The sequence below is a fragment of the Vairimorpha necatrix genome, chromosome 1 (genome assembly GCF_036630325.1).
Source record: "Vairimorpha necatrix chromosome 1, complete sequence".
NCBI classification, from domain to species: domain Eukaryota; kingdom Fungi; phylum Microsporidia; family Nosematidae; genus Vairimorpha; species Vairimorpha necatrix.
The window spans coordinates 1,125,598-1,141,810 of NC_088816.1; the positions used below are offsets into that span (position 1 = coordinate 1,125,598).

Here is a 16,213-nt window from a genome sequence, read left to right on the forward strand (position 1 = left end):
TATAATTTTTATTTAATACGGCGAATTATTTTTGATTTTTATTATCACACCAATATTTAAAGAATCTAAATTGAACATTCAAATTCTGCCATGTCAATATTTTATTAAAAATTTAAAACCTACATAACATAGATAGCATTTGAAATTAAATAATCTTACCCATATGAATATTTTACATTTATTCTATCTATCTATATGCTCTACAACAGAACATAATCAATTATCTACATTTGATTATAGTACTAAAGAGCAATCTAGTAGTAAAAAATGCTATTGTGAGTTGCTTTTAGAGTTTAACCAGGAATATAAAAGACTTAAGAAGAAAAATAATAAGAATATTGATGAAGAAGTTAATAAATTGATATCAAATTATACGACTAAATTCATGATAAAAAATAATATAAAAGACGACCATATCAGGAAACAATACGAGCAAATATTACGAGAGCATAAAGTTGAATAAAAGCTTTATTTAAATTTTTATGTTTTTTTTCACATGGGGAAAAATGAGTCTTCTATTTTCTTAATCTTTAAAGTGAGCCTAGGTCCAATTTCCGTCAGTCCAACTTTAATATCTTCCTCTTCTACTGTCTCTATTTTGTAATGTCTAATTTCTATATTCTCGCCATTAAAAGCAAAGTGCAAATTTCTCATTGGCGTCTTCCCCGGATGACTCAATTTTTTAAAAAATTCTTCGTGTTCAGATTTGCCAGAAAAAGTGATTACTGGGTCAGAAGAATAAATTTGATTATTAAAAGGTCGAATTTTAGTAGAATGTTCTTCTACGCTGAAAGTGATGGTAGGCCCATTTGGTCTCTCTCCTATTTTTATGTAGTTGTCGCCAGTTACAATAAAATGACTCATTTTTAGTTCATCTGCTAATGTTTTATATTTCTTTATAGATATGTTTTTATCTTGTAATTTGTAAGTTGTGTTTGGTAAAAAGAGTTTTCTTAAGTGAGTACACAAGATCTTCCCTTGTTTCTTTGCATTTTTTGAAGGAATGACTAGTTTGTTAATATTTTCATCCATCTGGGGATAAAAAAAAATAAGAACAAGCTTAAAAAATAAAATTGGCATAAAATATTTTGCAAGATATTTGCATAAAAATTGAATAAATATTTTGCAAGATATTTGCATGAAATAAAATTAGCATAAAATAGTAAGTAAAATTAAAAAGTTTGCATAGAAATTAAAATAAAATCAGCATAAAATAAAAGTTAAATTAAAAAAATTGCATTAAAATTAGTACTAAACTAAATATAAACTTGCAGAAATCATTTTTTTGCATAATTTTTTATTATTCCCATTTGCTAAAATCTTCTATTTCTTCATCTTCATATTGAAAATGCTCCTTCTCTTTCTTCGGCGCGCTTTTCAAGGATGTCGCCCAGCTCATGGTCTGCGACTTTATTATCATAGCAGAAGGAATGATGACATTTCTGCCAAATTTCTCGCCATATTCTAGTGTCTTGTTTTTGACTCCTTTTACGCCAGAGAAAAAAGTAGAAGAAATTTCACTCAGTTTATCATAGAAAGTATTTGGTGTCTCTTCTTTGATATGACGCTTGGGCTCATAAATCCTATCTCTTTTCACTTTCCTTTTATTCTGTGCCGAGTTATATTCTTCCTCGTCTAATCCTAATTTCTCAAATACTGAAGCTTTAAGCCTCTCCCCGTATTTCTTAACTACTGGCTCAAAATATAAAACATTGCTTTCTTTATCCTGTAAATTGTGCTTATTGATCATTTCTCTAAATTTGTCATTTCCTCCCAATTCCATAAATAAATACTCCATTTTATTCCATTTGTCCATGTTTATGCTTTTTACAAAACTCAAATTCACTCCAAGAGATCTGTGCGTGGAAGTGCAGTCAAAACATAAAAATATTCCATAAGTCTTAGACGCCCATTGTGTATTCGGAATATTACAATCAATACATGTATTATTACCAGATACATGTAGTAAATTGGAGATCTGTTTATTGTAAGTATCTTCATTAACAAATTTGTCAGTCATGTTATTTACATTCGGGGCAATTTATTTATATTTTGAAACAAAACAAGAAAAATCAAAAAAAAAATAAAGAAAAAAAGGAGAACAAATCTCATAAATATGAAGATATTTCGGATTATTTTCTCATTGATTTTTTCTTAATTTATTTTTCATTTGTCCATTTCTTAAATTATTAGATTAATCATTTCTAATTTAAGATTTGTATAATTTTTGATAAATTCATTGGTGGGGAATTCTTCGAATTTTCATTTCTTAGTTCTTTTTTTATAAAAATTATTCGTTTCAAATTTATAAATTATGTCGATATTATCATATGGATTTATATGTTATATCGACATTATTGAATGGATTTATAGATTAAATCGACATTATTCGTCAAAGATAAGTCCTAAGTCAAAATCATACATTTCTATTTTTATAGATTTACCGAATTGTGCATTAAAATATTTCTCAGTGTGATCTATAGACTTTATAATTTTAAATAATGTCAAAATCTTATTGCAAAATTTATATATTTTTGTGCTATAGTTTTCTCTTTATAAATCCCTTAACTTCTTCAATATCAAAATCTTCTTGTTTTAAATATTCCTCTAATTTATCCCGTCCTTCTTTTATATTTCTTTTTTCTAATATTTTCCGTATTTCTATTTTTACTTCTGCTATCTTCTGCGATCTTTCGTCTTTCTCTTCATTCTCTTTGGCTTCTTTGACCATTTGTTTTATTTCTTCTTCATTTAGACCACTGGATGGTACTATTTCTATTTCTTGTTTATTTTTACTAATACCGTCTTGTGCAGAAACTTTGTAAATTCCATTGGCATCGGCCTCGAAAGTGACTTCTATCTTTGGTATACCAGCAGGAGCACTGGGAATGTTCTTGAGTTTAATAGCTCCTAAATATTTATTATCTTTTACCATCTTCCTTTCTCCCTGATAAATCCTTATGTCTACCTCTGACTGATTATCTTCCGAGGTAGAGAAACTGTGTGTCTCTTTGAAAGGCACAGTGGAATTTCTATGAATTATCTTGTTAAATACGCCACCTAAGAGTTCTATGCCTAGACTCAGTGGTACCACGTCTAATAATAAAATATCTTTGACTTTCCCTTCTAAAACACCCGCCTGTAGCGCAGCGCCTTGGGCCACTGCTTCGTCAGGGTTAATATTTGTGGATGGTGTGATCCCGAATATTTTCTTGACTAACTTCCTGACGTATGGCATTCTTGTCATTCCTCCTACTAAAATACAGTGCTTTATGTCATTCTTCGTAATATTGGCATCTCGCATGGCTTTAATACACGGGTCTATAGTTTTATTGATAATTTCTCTACTTATCTTTTCAAATTCATCTCTTGTTATTGTTTCCTTTAAGTGATAATTAGATTTCTTATCGTTGTAAATATATGGAATATTTATCTCAGATTGTAATTTGGTCGACAACTCTCTTTTAATTTTCTCTGCTTGTTCTTTAATTCTTGTGTAAGCATTTTCATTCTTTAATAAATCTATTCCTGTTTTACTTTTAAATTTCTCATTTATGTAATCTACCAATTTATTATCCAAATCTTCTCCGCCTAGAAATGTATTCCCATTTGTCGACTTCACGTGGAATATTCCATTATCTAATTCCAAAATACTAATATCAAATGTCCCGCCTCCTAAATCGTAGACTGCTATTATACCCTTAGCCGATTTATCAAGACCATATGCTAAAGCAGCCGCCGTTGGCTCATTTACAACTCTAAGCACTTCTAGTCCCGCAATTCTGCCCGCATCTTTTGTGGCTTGTCTTTGCATATCGTCAAAATATGCGGGCACAGTCACAACAGACTTGACGACTTTAGAGTTTAAAAAAGTTTCTGCTGCATTTTTCATTTTTGATAAAATAAAAGCTCCAATCTGGGCAGGAGAATATTTCTTCTCATCTATTTTTATCCACACATCGCCATTACAATGTCTAGTAGTGTCATATGGCAAATTTTTCAAATATTCTTTCAATTCTAAATCATCAAATTTCCTACCTATTAATCTTTTTGATGCAAAAATTGTATTTTTAGGAAATAAAGTCAAATTCTGCTTGGCTTGGTCGCCAACAAGAATTTTATCTTTAGAAAATGATACTACCGATGGCGTAGTTCTAGTCCCTTCTTCGTTTTCTATTATGTGTGGAACATTATTGTGCATTAGTGATACACAAGAATTTGTAGTCCCCAAATCTATTCCTATGATTCTTGAACTTATTTCTTTCCCTGTCATTTGACGGTTATTTTTTTTTCATAAATTATGCAAATTTTCTTTTTTTTATATTTTTTTGATCTAAAACCAACAAACTCTACAAATAAAATCAATGAAGAAATTTTTATAATGGGAAAATTTGGAGTTTCTTTTAGATCTAAACGTTTTAAAGTCTACTAAATTAAATAATTTGACGTATAACTGATTTTTAGACACTCAAGCTTCAGTATAAAAATTGATTAATTAGTAACTACTAAATTTGTATTGTGAATAATACAAATTCTAACATATTAATCCAAATAAAAAGTATATGGAATTTTTTTTAATTGTATACTTTATATTCTTATGGAAGAAGAGTACTAAAAATTCATTTACAGGTTAAAGTAAAAAAAATAGTGTAGAACAAAATAATTTGATAGGACAAACATGATATGAACAAATTTGTGCAAATTAAAGATTACGCACTGAAATGAGTTCCAAAAGTTTTTACAGAATCCTGTAATAAACCGTATCCTAGCTTTGTTATGTATTTTATTGTTAAAAATAAAGAATTGAGAAATATCCCGAAGACAGAAAAAAAATTTTTATTGTTACTAAGATGCGTGATAAATTTTTTCATCTGCGAATTGTCAACAGCAGTGAATATTTGATTTACGGTCCTTGTGATGCGTCTATTTATAAGGGTAGAGAATTAAAAACGCACTTTAAGGCGGTATAAAATCTACCTATAATGTACATAAAATGTTACATGGATTATAATCCTTAGCTGGTGCACTCAAGTAGGAAGGATGCTTGATCCAACTAAGAGACTAGACGAAGTAGAGCGATGAAAGCTTTTTCGGCCCCTTTTCAAAAGCTTTCTGTGACACGGTGGCCGAAACTGGTGGGACTAGTTGTTAACTCAGTCCAATAAAATTCTGAGCTGGTGATGCGGCACTGTAAGGGCCATGTGTGCGATACAGATGATTGTAAAGACCTTTGAGTTAGTACGATGATATCTCTCTTCGGATTAATAAACCCTCGCCGTTAAGTATTTCTGCTGTGAGGTCACTCTGAACGCGAAACGAAGTTTAAATGAAAAAATATTCTCTTGCACAAAATAAATGGATACGTGGAACCTCAATATTCGCAAGTTCTATGGATGTTTTTAGCATGAAAGAATCTTATAGTACCCGTTAAAAAGCTCGCAGTTTCGTGTTTTTTCGAATCACTTGTAAGGGTTCTTTCTTCTTTTAAGTATAAAAAATTCCATATGAAATAAGAATGGGAAATCAACCTTTTTAGATTATGTTCTGGACCAACCAAGATTGTTTTACACGATGTACCGAAAGGTGGCCCCAAATCAGGCCCATATGAACAATAGTAATCTTTTATAAGAGAAAAATCGCAGTTTTACAAAATATCTCTAATTGAGAGACACTCGCTATATTATTTTAAAAGAGTTTATCTCTTCAATTTAGAAACAGCTTTAGCAAAATAAAGCATTGGAAAATAATTTGCCGGCGAGAAAACAAAGCATAAGGGTAATAGATTGGATCTATTAGATAGTTGCGCCAGATCGTAATAAGCGCATAATTCGATGTATCTTTAAATTATCTCCTATCAATTAGTTGCTCATCAATACACATTAAATCTTGTTTTTTTGTTTTTTGTTTATGCGGAGTTTGTTTATTTATAAATATTTTATTTGTTGTTTTTTATGTTTTCGGAGGGAGATTCTACATATTTCTTATTGGCTCTTGTAAATCCCATTATTTTAATGTACATGGAATTATTCTTGTGTAGCTTATTACTTTTCTCAGAATGCTGTAAAATATTCTTATTATTGAAATTTGAGAATAATAACATGCCGCATCTTATTTACAAATCTAAAATAGACATTTGGAGGAAAGTAGAAATAGGAGCAATTGTTTGCATTTTATTCTTACAAATGCTAGACATGAACATTTTTACACCATTTTTCGCACTAATATTGGGTCATGAGTTTTATTATAGACGGGTGCGCGAAATTGAAGATACTTTGATTAGAGAAATACAGCTTAAAAAAATGGAATTTTTTGTGAAATTTATATTTTACTTAATGACTGTGTATTTCTTTACTGTAAAAATTTTATTAAAAAAATATTAGACTTAAAAAAATGGTATATTTTTATATAAGTATTAAAATATATTGAATTGGTCTTTTAAGGGTATTTATATTTATTTTTTGTACACAGAAATTTATCGCATTTTTTAAAAGATAAAACAAATTAATTTTTCAGATGTTAAAAAACTCTGTAGTTTATTAAATTTATAAATATTTTATTTTTAGACACGTGGTTAAATAAATTAATTTGATGAATTATTTCCTAAATTTAGGAAAAATTCACTTCTTTTTCTTTTGTTATTCTCATAATATTCTTGCTTTTTCTTCGGAATTGCCCTTTTAGGTCTTTTTTTATGATTATTTGTTAAAGGAAGTGTTTGATTTTGTTGAGTCGCAGGAATAAAAGTTTTAATTTTTTCACTGTAAAGAATTCTATCTTGATTAAAATATTGAGAATTCTTTACACTTAAATCTAATGGAATAGGTTTTTTAAGAACTGGTTTCTTCTCTTGTTCTTTAATTACTTTATTAGATAAATCTTTAATTTCATTTCTTATTAAATTGAGTTCATCCTTAAAAATCTTAATTTCCCTTATAATTTTATTATATGATAAAATTAATCCATTTAAAAATTCATTATCCATAATTTATGCAAAATTTCTTTTTTTAAATTTGTTTACACAAACAAACAAACTCTAAAATAGACTTATTTCTAAATCTCATTTTTTGATTTCTTTTACTTTTGCCCCATTTTATAAATTATTTAAATATTTTACAACTAACAAAAAAAATGAGTTATGAAAACAGGGATGAAGAAAATTCTTTACCAAAATCTACTGTAGAGAGATTTGTCAGTAGTTGTTTGCCTAAACAAGTAACAGTAAGCAAAGATGCAAAAGAAATGTTTCTTAATTGTTCTTTAGAATTTATTAAATTGATTTCAGTTCAATCAGCTGCAATTTGCGAGAAAGATAAAAAGAAGACCATTGCTTTTGAATATTTCTTTAAAGCTTTAGAAGATAAGGGATTTGGGGAATTTGTAGGGACTTGTAAGGAATATCAAGAAATGTATGAGAAATATATGAAAGCTAAGCCTAGTAAAATTAATAAATTTAAATCTTCAGGATTGTCCTTAGAAGAATTGCATAATCAACAATTAGAACTTTTTAAGAATGCAAAACAAGAATTTGACAAGACGATGAATGGCAGCGAAGAGACATAAAAAACAAAATAAACACCACTTAAATATATTTAAACATATTCTTGATATTTAAACATATTTTTGATATCTAAACATATTCTTGATATTTAAACATATTCTTGATATTTAAACATATTTTTAAAATAAATGCTGCGCTAATTAAATAACATTTGCTTAAAAGCATAAACTAAATAAAAAATGCATAAAAATAAAAATTCATAAAATAAATGGCATAAAAATATTTAAATTATAATAATTTAATTGTAAATCCCCAAATTGATATTTATCTCAGGGAAATTCTTTAAAAATTGTATCACTTTCTCTAATTGATCATGAGATGATGTAATGACATATCTGACTTGGTGAACTATAATTTTATACTTGGCCCATGTTTTTGTACCTTGTCCACAAGGCGTCTTTAATGTTGGCACTAGCCCTACTTGTTTTGGTAAAACTTCCTTTTCTAAACTCTCAATAAAATTCTCAGCAAAGGCTTCGAATTTTTCACATGCCAATGTTATGGCAGATTTATTGGTAGTTGAAATGTCAATGTGGACTTTCATCATCTCAGTGTGCTGGATTGGTTCTAATTCGTCCTTTTTTATTTCAACTTGCATTCTTTTGGGGTAAAAAAAACGAAGAAAAAAATGTAAAGGCGATTTTAAAATAGAACTGTAAATTTTGAATTATTGTTTATTTGATTGTCTTTTTTCATATTCTTGATAATTTAAAATAATTCTCTTTATTATATTCCCTGTAGATAAATCTGAAAAGGGATTAACATTATAATCTTGTATGACATTTTCTTTTAAATTTTCAAATCTCGTTTTATCTTCTAAATCGTACGAACTCAAAATTTTAGAAATTTGATGTTTTTTTAAAAAATCTTCGTCAAAATTGTACGGAGAGAAAATAACTTCATCGATATTTTTATTAGAACATAAAACTAGAAATCTTTCATTTTCATTCATTATTGGTAATTTCCCCGTGTATCTTTCTACTTGTTCATCATTTAATAATCCAACTATGAGATAATCTCCATTTTTCTTTGCATTTTCCAAGGCTTTACAATGTCCAGCATGGTAAAGATCGAATATTCCGTCAATGAAAACAACCTTCCCGACTTTCTGTTTCACAGGAAGTTTAAATTTCTCTTTTAAATTGTCATAAAATTCTTGATTCTTTTTATAATCTTTTTTTATTATCGTTCCTTTTCTTTCTTGTAACATTAATCTACCTACTATTTCAGTTGTACTAATTTTATCAGTACGACCTACTTCTTTAAAAATTCCTATGGCTTTGGGATTCGCGTAAACATCTACGCCATTTTTGTCCAAAGCGGGATCGTCGCCGTGGACGGCGTAGTCACAATTATATTTTTTAATAAGTTCGACACTTGGAGTGTATGGGACTTTTATAACTACCTCATGTACCCATCTGCACGAACTTACAATCTCTTTTCTTTCTTCGTCTGTAAACACAGGAAGACCTTTGTTTTTTAAAATGTCATTAAAATCGTTTATTCCACAGACCACCTCATTTCCCAATTCATTTGCTTGCCTTAGTGCGTTCGCATGCCCGTAATGAAAAAGGTCAAAGCACCCGTCCATCCAAACTCGTTTAGCCATTGGGGTAGAACTAGAAAAATGATTTATTCTGAATACTAAAACAAAATGAAACTCGTGACATTTGAAAATTAAACTTTTACGAAATATTAAAAATAAAGTAAATTTTAATATATTTTGAAGTTTAACGTTTTAATGACAAAAATATTTAGAGGGTCAACCAATGACTTATATTTGAATTTCGACACACGAAAATTCTAAAACTTGAAACATTCTAAATTTTATAAAAAATTTGGACTTTTTTTTAAAAAAGTTTATTGCTTTTTTAATATTTTGCAAATTTCTCAAGCGTATTTTCTACCCTAAAATGGGGATCACTGGACTTCTGCCTATTCTGAAGTCAACACTTAAGAAAACACATATTAAAAAGTTTAAAAACAAGAAAATAGGAATTGACGGCTACGCTTGGCTTTATCAAATCCTTAACTCAGTCGCAGAAGAATTATATTTAAACACACCTACTGTTCGTCATATAAAAATGTTCGAAAACAAGTTAAAAAGCTTGATTCACCACGGAATTATTCCCATTGTGATTTTCGATGGAGATTTTTTATCTCCCAAAGAAAAAACCAATATTGAAAGAAAAGAACGTAAAGAAAAATACAAAGAAGAAGTAGAAATGTGGATAAATAAAAATAATTGGGCGAAAGCTAGAGAAATAATGAAGAGATGCGTGTCAGTTACAAGAAATATCATACATGAAATGACTACGCTTCTTAAAAATATAGAAATTGAATATTTTATTGCGCCTTACGAAGCCGACGCGCAATTGTGTTACTTAGAAAATATTGGTTATATTGATTGTATAATGACAGAAGACAGTGATATGATCCCTTTTGGATGTAAAAACATTTTATTTAAATTTGATAATTCATATGTTGATCATTACACAATTGATTGTCTAGAAAAAGCGAAAGATAAAATATTTAAAGAATTTATTCAAGATATTTGCATTTTAAGCGGGTGCGATTACGCGGACTCAATTCCAGGAATTGGCGTATTAACTGCACATAAATTTGTAAGTAAAGGAAAAGAAATCGAAAATGTAGTAAAATTAATAGGAATCAAGAAAACAATACCAGAAAATTATATAGAAAATTTCAAGAAAGCGAAAATAACTTTTAATCATCAAATTGTCTATGATCCAATTACAAATAAAAGAAGGCATCTTAAACCCATTGAAATACACCAGGAATTCCTTGGTACCCTTGAAAATGTAGAATATTCTTACGAAATTAAAGAAATTGAGGGCTCATTGATTAAGACAAATGAACCAAGAATTATCACTGTAGAAAGACATTTCAAACCAGTAAAAGATAAAGAAATTACATTAAAAGATATTTCTGTAAGAAAAAAAGAGAAGAAAATAGACGAAAATTTATATTCGCCGTATTTTAAAAACGAATAAATTATTTATAGTTTTTTTTTTTTTTTAATTTTTTGGATATTCAAGGCTGAAAATTCTATCTTTGTCATTTACCAAATATTTCTTTTTTTCTATTCTGTTATTTACATAAAACTCACTAGTTTTAGTTAATGGCATTCCTTGTGCAGTTTCCAAGTATAATGTCTCATATTTAAATAAATCTGATAAAAGCTTTTCTTTTCTTTCTAGTAAATTTGATTTTTTAGCTACTTTAAATTTCAATTCTTCAAGTTTTTGATTAATTTTTTCTTTTTTTGACATGAGGGAAAGAAAAAATAAACTGAAAAATTGACATGTTTGACAAAATAAATTTTTTATTTTTTAACCCCCAAAAATAAAATTAAATAAATGATAGTCAGTTTACCGTTAAAATTATTTCCTTAAATTTATTCAACAAAAAATTTAAAATTAAAAGTTAATGTGTAGTAGAATAAGCTTAAATATTAATTATGTAAAAAAAGTTAACATAAAAACATCACAAAATTTTTGTAATGGAAATTAGTAAATGAAAACATTTTAAGTACCTCTAATCTAAATTTTCATAATAAAAATATGCATAAAATTTAAGAAAGTAGTTTGTTTGTCAAAAACAAACAAACTGCAAAAAGCATAAATAGAAAAATTTCAGCATAAAAATTATATTTTCACAGCCCATTAACAATGGATGAAATCAACAAAATATATGCAGAAATACAAGATTTGGGCACGTTATTAACTGATTATAACGTAGCCAAAACTAATCTTAAGAATTGTGATGAAAGCATTAAAGCTCTAGAAAACAAATTGAATTCTCCTACTAAAATTAATCTTGAGAATAAAATACAAGAATTAAGTAAAGAATATGCAGATGTCTTGAATGAGATAAAAAAGATAGATTTATTTACAAAAGAATGTTATAAGATTTCAGAAATTAAGACAATGTTTGAATTTATATTCGACAAGGATGTTTTTATTAAGAAATGTACAAACTTTCTTAGTTCTCTAATTTATGATCTTTACATAACAAGAGACAATTTAGTAAAATATTTTAATCCTGAGAATTATTGTATTGTAGATTTGACTAGTGAAATATATAAAGTTATTAAGGTAAGCAACGACTTAAATGAATTATTTAATATTTTATCAAATGAAGGTAGACAAGATATTTTTGATAAATGTTATAATCTTTGTAAAATGACATTTGAAGATATTTTAGATGATGTATTACCAGATGAACTTATGATTTATTACGACATGACACATTTTTATTTGATATTTGCTTCTGATCAGACATTCGATTTACAAGAAGAACAATATTTCACATCAATAAGTTTTACAAATTTGGAATTTTTGTCTAACAAAAGAAATATTGTAAATATCTTTTACGATATTTTTAAGACCAACTTAACTCAAAGATTATTAGAAAATACTATCAATGATAATTCTATTACAATTGCGAATGAATTTTTTAAGAATACTGAATATTTCATTATTAATGTCAATGAATGGAAATTAGATTGTGTCATGAAAGAGGTTATATTGATTTCTAAATCTCAAAAATCAAATAAAATTGTTGAGACGACAGAGAAGAAAATTTACGATCTCATACAAAAAGTTGATAGTAATTTTTTACCGCAATACATTTCTCGGGAATTATTCCGATTTTTGTTATGTATGAATATTTACAATACTATTGAATCAAAAAGAGTGAATAAAGCTACAAAAATAATAGAAAGAGGTCTTTATAAATTATTGATGCACGACGAAGATTTATTTATTTCATTCGCTGATATTTATTTATGCATTAGAGTATTTCCTCATTTGCCTATTATTCCACAACTAACAAGTTTGAGAGAAAATTTATTTAGCAGAATAACAAAACAGGCTACAGAATTAACAAAGAGTTTACAAGATTCACTAATTTTATTGAAAGTTTATTTTAAAGGAAAGCATTACGACTTTTGTGAATCAGTCAAGAAATTTGTTCCTAAAAATAGTCATCTTTCGTTTGAAATAACTTTCTTTAATTTGTTATACACAAATATAATTGAAAATATCTTGTGCATAAAATATCTCCCCAATGATAAGATAGCAGATATTTCAGAGTTATTAAGATACCTTTTAGAAATGTCTTATAATATTCCTAAAGAAAGTATTTGCATTTATTCGAGATTTTCAACTTTATCGTGCATATTTAAAAATGATTTACCCGAGACCATCTCTGATTATAAAGCAGGAAAATTAGATATTTCTAAAAATGACTTAAAATCTTTGATAGTTTTATTGCATAAAGAATCTAAGACAAGAAACACGTTTATTAGCTCTTTGTAAATTGCTGTATTATTTTTTCAAATTTATTTCATCAATGATATCAAAAGTCTTATTTTCCATTTCTTCGATGAGTTTATGAATTATATTCTTATCTTTAAGCATGTTTTTACTGAGTGTTGTTACAAATTTATTGTAAACTTTTTCCAATTCATCAAGTGCAGACATGGGGCCCCAAAAATGACAGAAAAAAATCAAGAGAAAATTGAATATTCAAATATTCCATTTTTCATAAAAAATATTTCAGAGAAATGGGATTACAGATCATTATATGATTTCTTTGTCAAATTTGGAAGTTTCAAGTTTTTTAAGCCCGTTTTCTCATCAGATATGTCTTTTATTAGATTCATCTTTTTGTCTTACAAAGAAGAAAGATCAGTTTACTATCTGCATGAACATTTTAATACTAAAAACTTTATTATTGATTTTAGTACCAAGAAGGATTATGAAAGTAGCTCATTTGTAGATACAAGTCTGAAGGCAAAATGTATTGAGTTAAAGAATAAAATTATGCACCAAATGAATAAGGATTCACAGGAGAAGTCATCAGCCTCTTTATATTTCACTGATAAGAATAAATGGAATGAGAAAGTCGCAGAAATTAAAGAAATAATAAAGAAATATTGAATGAAAAGAATACAAAAAAAATAATAATTCATAGAGGAAACATAAGAAAATTAAGCCATGAAAAATACAGAAACAAAGTAAAACGCGGTTGCATAATTTTTAAACAGAAATTTTTAGTCAGTCAAAAATTATTTCCCCTAAATATGGCCCATAAATTAGAAGATGAAATGAAACAAAGCTTGACTGTAGCTTTAGAACCTGTTTTTATTTCTTTTGTAAATTTGTCATATTTGCACGTGGGTCACGACACAATAAAAGACAACACCTCCGAAGAGACGCATTTTAAAGTCAAAATAAAATCCAAGAAATTTAATGGATTGAGTCAAGTTATGAGGCAGAAGACGGTCTACAAAATTATTAATTATGCCTTTGATAAAGGTCTACATGCCTTAGAATTAGACTGTGAATCAGATAATGAATAAATAAATATTTTCTACCCTTTAAATGCCTTGTAAATTTAATATTGCCATGGTCACTGATTATTATTTCCCTTCTACAGGCGGGATTGAAACTCACATTAGACATTTGGCCAAAAATCTCATCCAATTTGGCCATAAGGTCATTGTCATTACACATAGACATACAAATATGGAAGAAGCTGAGGAATTCCAAGATATAAAAGTATACAAATTAAATTTGCCCATTGTCGCTTGTAATACTTCATTTCCAAGTTTATATTCAAATTTTCATATTTTAAAAAAAATATTCGAGATTGAAAATATTGAAATTGTCCATGGCCATGCCACAATGTCAAATTTATGCTTAGAAAGTTTATTTCATGCAAGAACCTTAAATTTAAAAACTGTCATGACCGAACATTCAATATTTGAAGAAGGTCCATTTGAAAATGTCATTGTTAATTCTTTCTCAAAATTTATATTTAAAACTGTTGATAGGTGCATTTGTGTAAGTAAAACATCTCAAGGAAATTTTATACAAAGAAATTGTCTACCAAAAAATATTGTCAAAGTTATACCAAACGCAGTCAAGGCCGAAAATTTTTATCCAAATATAAATAAACCAAAAGGCAAAGTAGTAATCATTTTGTCTAGATTATTTTATAGAAAAGGAATTGATCTTCTTATTAAAGCTATTCCTTTGATTTGTCAACAAGACAAAGAAATAAAAATTTTGATAGCAGGCGAAGGACCAAAAAGAGATGAAATAGAACAAATTGTCGATGAGAATCAATTAAGTCATCGTGTCCAAGTTTTTGGAGAAGTAAAACATCAAGACGCTGGGAAATTTCTAAGACAAGGTGACATTTTCTTGAATACTTCACTTACTGAAACATTTTGCCTGGCCATCTTAGAAGCTTCTATGTGTGGATTACATGTTGTTTCTACAAATGTAGGAGGTATTCATGAAGTTTTACCTAAAGAATTAATTACATTCGCGAAACCAACACCAGAAGATTTAGCATTAAAAGTTATAGAAAAGGCAGCAGATTACGACAAACAAGAAATTTTGAAAGCTTATGAAAAGTTAAAAACAAAATATTCATGGAAAAAAGTGGCACAGCAGACGGTGGAAATTTATAGAGAGATAGAACACAGAAATATGACTATTAGTGATCGGCTTGGTGAATATAATTCGATTTTTGAACATTTTTTGATTATTTTGGAATATGTCTGGTTTTATGCTATTTCTATTTTTTGCCGAAAATGAGTTTGTTTGTTAAAACCAACAAACTCATTTTTAAAAGTATAAAAGAGCATAAATTTTCATATTATGCATATACTTTTATATTTGTTAAAAATTATAAGTGTTACACTACCAAGTACATGCTCGAATGCCGGACTCATAGCATTGACATTTGACGAAGGACCCACTTCTAACACAGAGAACATCTTAGACTTATGCCAGGAAAAGGACATTCTAGTTACTTTCCATTTTACAGTTCATATGTTGTCTTCTGGGAAATATAGAAATGTTTACAAAAGAGCTATAGAAGAAGGACACACAGTCGGATTAAGAACGACGCCCACTAGAAATTATGATGAGATGGAGCCTGATGTAATAAATAGTGATATCAACAAACAAATAGAAGCTATAAATAAAGTCACTGGGTCGGATATTAAATTTGCCAGATCTCCAGTTTCAGACGGAGATGTGAATCCTGAAATTTACAATACATTTGTGCAGAATAATATTATACAGACTTATTATAATTATGGATATCCTGAAGACAATAAAACACCAGAAGATTTCGAATTTACAATTTCTACAGCGAGTCCACAGATTGACTCTTTTATTGTGACTTTATATGAAAATGTAGATTTGGATGAATTAGAAGAATTAATCGACATAGGACAGAAAAATGGATATGAATTTGTAAACATGGATCAATGTTTAGGAGATTATGAACCAGACCCGGCAGATGTACAAGGGGGAAGGTATAAAAAGAAAAATGGAGAAGTATGTGAAATATTCATGCTTCCATTTATTACACTGATTTATTATATAATATAAATAAAGAATTAATCTACGGAGATAAAAATTTGTAAAATATATTATAATTTTGTTATATTTATAACAAACAAAGTTATTTGCACATTCAAAACAAAGTAGTTTTTTAGGGAAAACTTTATCTTAAAACAAAAAAAATTTAACCCCTAAGGAACGGAAGAACAGCGTTGGAGTTTTACTCTATGGAAAGTCCTCGGAACCCCCAGCTGAAATAGCACCT

General features: G+C 28.2%; 16 protein-coding genes across 16 annotated transcripts; 9 read left to right on the top strand and 7 right to left on the bottom strand.

The window, feature by feature from the left end:
* Nucleotides 1-163: 163 nt before the first annotated feature.
* Nucleotides 164-463, top strand: VNE69_01223 (uncharacterized protein; the record flags this gene model as incomplete). Its single annotated transcript, XM_065472358.1, has 1 exon — nt 164-463. One exon carries the CDS (start codon nt 164-166, stop codon nt 461-463), a length of 300 nt encoding a protein of 99 aa, XP_065328430.1.
* Nucleotides 464-492: 29 nt separating this feature from the next.
* VNE69_01224 (peter Pan-like protein) lies at nt 493-1,032 on the bottom strand (the record flags this gene model as incomplete). Its single annotated transcript, XM_065472359.1, has 1 exon — nt 493-1,032. The coding sequence occupies one exon, from the start codon at nt 1,030-1,032 to the stop codon at nt 493-495; it is 540 nt and encodes a 179-aa protein (XP_065328431.1).
* Nucleotides 1,033-1,300: 268 nt separating this feature from the next.
* Nucleotides 1,301-2,020, bottom strand: VNE69_01225 (ADP-ribosylation factor GTPase-activating protein; the record flags this gene model as incomplete). Its single annotated transcript, XM_065472360.1, has 1 exon — nt 1,301-2,020. The coding sequence occupies one exon, from the start codon at nt 2,018-2,020 to the stop codon at nt 1,301-1,303; it is 720 nt and encodes a 239-aa protein (XP_065328432.1).
* Nucleotides 2,021-2,539: 519 nt separating this feature from the next.
* On the bottom strand, nt 2,540-4,273 carry VNE69_01226 (chaperone protein DnaK; the record flags this gene model as incomplete). The annotated part of the gene is made up of 1 exon (XM_065472361.1): nt 2,540-4,273. The coding sequence occupies one exon, from the start codon at nt 4,271-4,273 to the stop codon at nt 2,540-2,542; it is 1,734 nt and encodes a 577-aa protein (XP_065328433.1).
* A 1,678-nt stretch (nt 4,274-5,951) lies between these two features.
* On the top strand, nt 5,952-6,380 carry VNE69_01227 (uncharacterized protein; the record flags this gene model as incomplete). The annotated part of the gene is made up of 1 exon (XM_065472362.1): nt 5,952-6,380. The coding sequence occupies one exon, from the start codon at nt 5,952-5,954 to the stop codon at nt 6,378-6,380; it is 429 nt and encodes a 142-aa protein (XP_065328434.1).
* Nucleotides 6,381-6,580: 200 nt separating this feature from the next.
* Nucleotides 6,581-6,982, bottom strand: VNE69_01228 (uncharacterized protein; the record flags this gene model as incomplete). The annotated part of the gene is made up of 1 exon (XM_065472363.1): nt 6,581-6,982. The coding sequence occupies one exon, from the start codon at nt 6,980-6,982 to the stop codon at nt 6,581-6,583; it is 402 nt and encodes a 133-aa protein (XP_065328435.1).
* A 146-nt stretch (nt 6,983-7,128) lies between these two features.
* Nucleotides 7,129-7,560, top strand: VNE69_01229 (transcription regulator NC2 beta chain (NCB2); the record flags this gene model as incomplete). Its single annotated transcript, XM_065472364.1, has 1 exon — nt 7,129-7,560. One exon carries the CDS (start codon nt 7,129-7,131, stop codon nt 7,558-7,560), a length of 432 nt encoding a protein of 143 aa, XP_065328436.1.
* Nucleotides 7,561-7,796: 236 nt separating this feature from the next.
* On the bottom strand, nt 7,797-8,156 carry VNE69_01230 (ribosomal protein uS10; the record flags this gene model as incomplete). Its single annotated transcript, XM_065472365.1, has 1 exon — nt 7,797-8,156. One exon carries the CDS (start codon nt 8,154-8,156, stop codon nt 7,797-7,799), a length of 360 nt encoding a protein of 119 aa, XP_065328437.1.
* A 69-nt stretch (nt 8,157-8,225) lies between these two features.
* On the bottom strand, nt 8,226-9,167 carry VNE69_01231 (ethanolamine-phosphate cytidylyltransferase; the record flags this gene model as incomplete). The annotated part of the gene is made up of 1 exon (XM_065472366.1): nt 8,226-9,167. The coding sequence occupies one exon, from the start codon at nt 9,165-9,167 to the stop codon at nt 8,226-8,228; it is 942 nt and encodes a 313-aa protein (XP_065328438.1).
* A 304-nt stretch (nt 9,168-9,471) lies between these two features.
* On the top strand, nt 9,472-10,572 carry VNE69_01232 (exonuclease 1; the record flags this gene model as incomplete). Its single annotated transcript, XM_065472367.1, has 1 exon — nt 9,472-10,572. One exon carries the CDS (start codon nt 9,472-9,474, stop codon nt 10,570-10,572), a length of 1,101 nt encoding a protein of 366 aa, XP_065328439.1.
* Nucleotides 10,573-10,596: 24 nt separating this feature from the next.
* Nucleotides 10,597-10,851, bottom strand: VNE69_01233 (uncharacterized protein; the record flags this gene model as incomplete). The annotated part of the gene is made up of 1 exon (XM_065472368.1): nt 10,597-10,851. One exon carries the CDS (start codon nt 10,849-10,851, stop codon nt 10,597-10,599), a length of 255 nt encoding a protein of 84 aa, XP_065328440.1.
* A 399-nt stretch (nt 10,852-11,250) lies between these two features.
* On the top strand, nt 11,251-12,900 carry VNE69_01234 (uncharacterized protein; the record flags this gene model as incomplete). The annotated part of the gene is made up of 1 exon (XM_065472369.1): nt 11,251-12,900. The coding sequence occupies one exon, from the start codon at nt 11,251-11,253 to the stop codon at nt 12,898-12,900; it is 1,650 nt and encodes a 549-aa protein (XP_065328441.1).
* A 177-nt stretch (nt 12,901-13,077) lies between these two features.
* VNE69_01235 (uncharacterized protein) lies at nt 13,078-13,524 on the top strand (the record flags this gene model as incomplete). The annotated part of the gene is made up of 1 exon (XM_065472370.1): nt 13,078-13,524. The coding sequence occupies one exon, from the start codon at nt 13,078-13,080 to the stop codon at nt 13,522-13,524; it is 447 nt and encodes a 148-aa protein (XP_065328442.1).
* Nucleotides 13,525-13,667: 143 nt separating this feature from the next.
* VNE69_01236 (BolA like protein) lies at nt 13,668-13,946 on the top strand (the record flags this gene model as incomplete). Its single annotated transcript, XM_065472371.1, has 1 exon — nt 13,668-13,946. The coding sequence occupies one exon, from the start codon at nt 13,668-13,670 to the stop codon at nt 13,944-13,946; it is 279 nt and encodes a 92-aa protein (XP_065328443.1).
* A 22-nt stretch (nt 13,947-13,968) lies between these two features.
* VNE69_01237 (glycosyltransferase) lies at nt 13,969-15,192 on the top strand (the record flags this gene model as incomplete). Its single annotated transcript, XM_065472372.1, has 1 exon — nt 13,969-15,192. The coding sequence occupies one exon, from the start codon at nt 13,969-13,971 to the stop codon at nt 15,190-15,192; it is 1,224 nt and encodes a 407-aa protein (XP_065328444.1).
* A 63-nt stretch (nt 15,193-15,255) lies between these two features.
* Nucleotides 15,256-15,996, top strand: VNE69_01238 (peptidoglycan-N-acetlyglucosamine deacetlyase (PgdA); the record flags this gene model as incomplete). Its single annotated transcript, XM_065472373.1, has 1 exon — nt 15,256-15,996. The coding sequence occupies one exon, from the start codon at nt 15,256-15,258 to the stop codon at nt 15,994-15,996; it is 741 nt and encodes a 246-aa protein (XP_065328445.1).
* Nucleotides 15,997-16,213: the final 217 nt, after the last annotated feature.